Source organism: Pollicipes pollicipes, unplaced genomic scaffold, assembly GCF_011947565.3.
Source record: "Pollicipes pollicipes isolate AB1234 unplaced genomic scaffold, Ppol_2.1 Scaffold_4740;HRSCAF=5597_pilon_pilon_pilon, whole genome shotgun sequence".
Lineage (NCBI taxonomy): Eukaryota > Metazoa > Arthropoda > Thecostraca > Pollicipedomorpha > Pollicipedidae > Pollicipes > Pollicipes pollicipes.
The window spans coordinates 30,289,806-30,290,980 of record NW_023596545.1 but is presented as its reverse complement, the minus strand read 5'-3'; the positions used below and the strand labels follow the sequence as shown (position 1 = coordinate 30,290,980).

Here is a 1,175-nt window from a genome sequence, read left to right as displayed (position 1 = left end):
TGCTAAAATGGGTTGAACAGTTGTTTATGGTACCTTCCCAAGCATTCATTGAGCAATTAGCCGTGTACGTTTGGAAGAATCCTTGTAAAATATTCATATATATGTATATACACAGATATATATATATATATATATATATACATATATATATATATATACATACATATATATATATATATATATATATATATATATATATATATCATAGCCACATGTGTAATGAGTGCGTGCTTCGGGTGCACCCGGTGAGGCGCCGCTACAGCCGGCTCATGGCTCGTCGGCGCCCTGGTACGCCTCGTTGGTGTGGACGTGTTTAGCGGCTGGCGCGGCGGACAGCGGCTGGCCATTTACATCGGCCACCGTCTCCGGCATCGGGCGGCCGTTAGTTTCGGGCAGGAGCAGGCCGGTCAGACCGCCCAACAGGGCGAGGCCGCCGAACACGGCCGACGGCGCGCTCTCGTGCAGCTCGCTCACCAGGTCCACCACGAACGGCGAGAGGGCGGCGCCCACGCGCTCCGCCAGCTGGCGCACGCCGCACGCCAGCGAGCGGACCTCGGTGGGCATCAGCTCGGCCGTGAACACGGACATAGTGTGATAGGCAGAGGAGATACCGGTCTTGGCCACCACGCCGAGCGCCAGCCAGAGCGTGGCGTCCTTCCGCGCGAAGGTGAGAATCATGGCGGCAGCCTGCAGCCACAGGACGAGGATCACTGAGGGCCGCCGTCCCAGCCGGTCCAGCAGGGGAAACACTAAGCTGGAGGGGATTTCGGCGAGGCCGGAGAACGCCGCCGCCAGATGTGGGCTTGCCGCCAGCTGCGTCGTGTCGAACGTGATGCCGAAGTAGGAGACGGCGGTGATGAAGCTGAGAAAGACGGTGATGAGTGTTCGGCGGCGCATGCCGGGCGTCCGGACCAACTTCAGCACCATTTGCAGCGGACCGTGGCCGCCGGCGGTTCGCAGTGGCCTGGCGGGACAGCGTGCTGCTCCGTGCCTCCGCCATGACCTGCAGCATCTCCTCCTCCGGCAGCACCTGCCGGCCGTTCCAGCGCGCACCCCGCCGCAGCACGGCACACGCCTCCGGGAACCGGTCTTGCAGCCAGCCAGCGGGGCGACTCGGGCATCAGCCAAAAGTTGAACAAGAAGATAAGACACGGCACGGCGTACGCCAGCGGGAG

General features: G+C 60.0%; 1 protein-coding gene across 1 annotated transcript; it reads right to left on the bottom strand.

The window, feature by feature from the left end:
* Positions 1-267: 267 nt before the first annotated feature.
* LOC119098182 (organic cation transporter protein-like) lies at positions 268-927 on the bottom strand. The gene is made up of 2 exons (XM_037221109.1): positions 539-927; positions 268-469 (listed from the first exon to the last, which is right to left on the bottom strand). The coding sequence occupies exons 1-2, from the start codon at positions 925-927 to the stop codon at positions 268-270; spliced, it is 591 nt and encodes a 196-aa protein (XP_037077004.1).
* Positions 928-1,175: the final 248 nt, after the last annotated feature.

Bases quoted from the DNA above. Each gene is read 5' to 3' on its own strand.
- LOC119098182 (XM_037221109.1), bottom strand. From the start codon at position 927: ATGGTGCTGAAGTTGGTCCGGACGCCCGGCATGCGCCGCCGAACACTC. The intron at 470-538 runs GTGCGGCGTGCG...GGACCTGGTGAG, and splicing joins ACCGAGGTCCGCTCGCTGGC to CGAGCTGCACGAGAGCGCGC.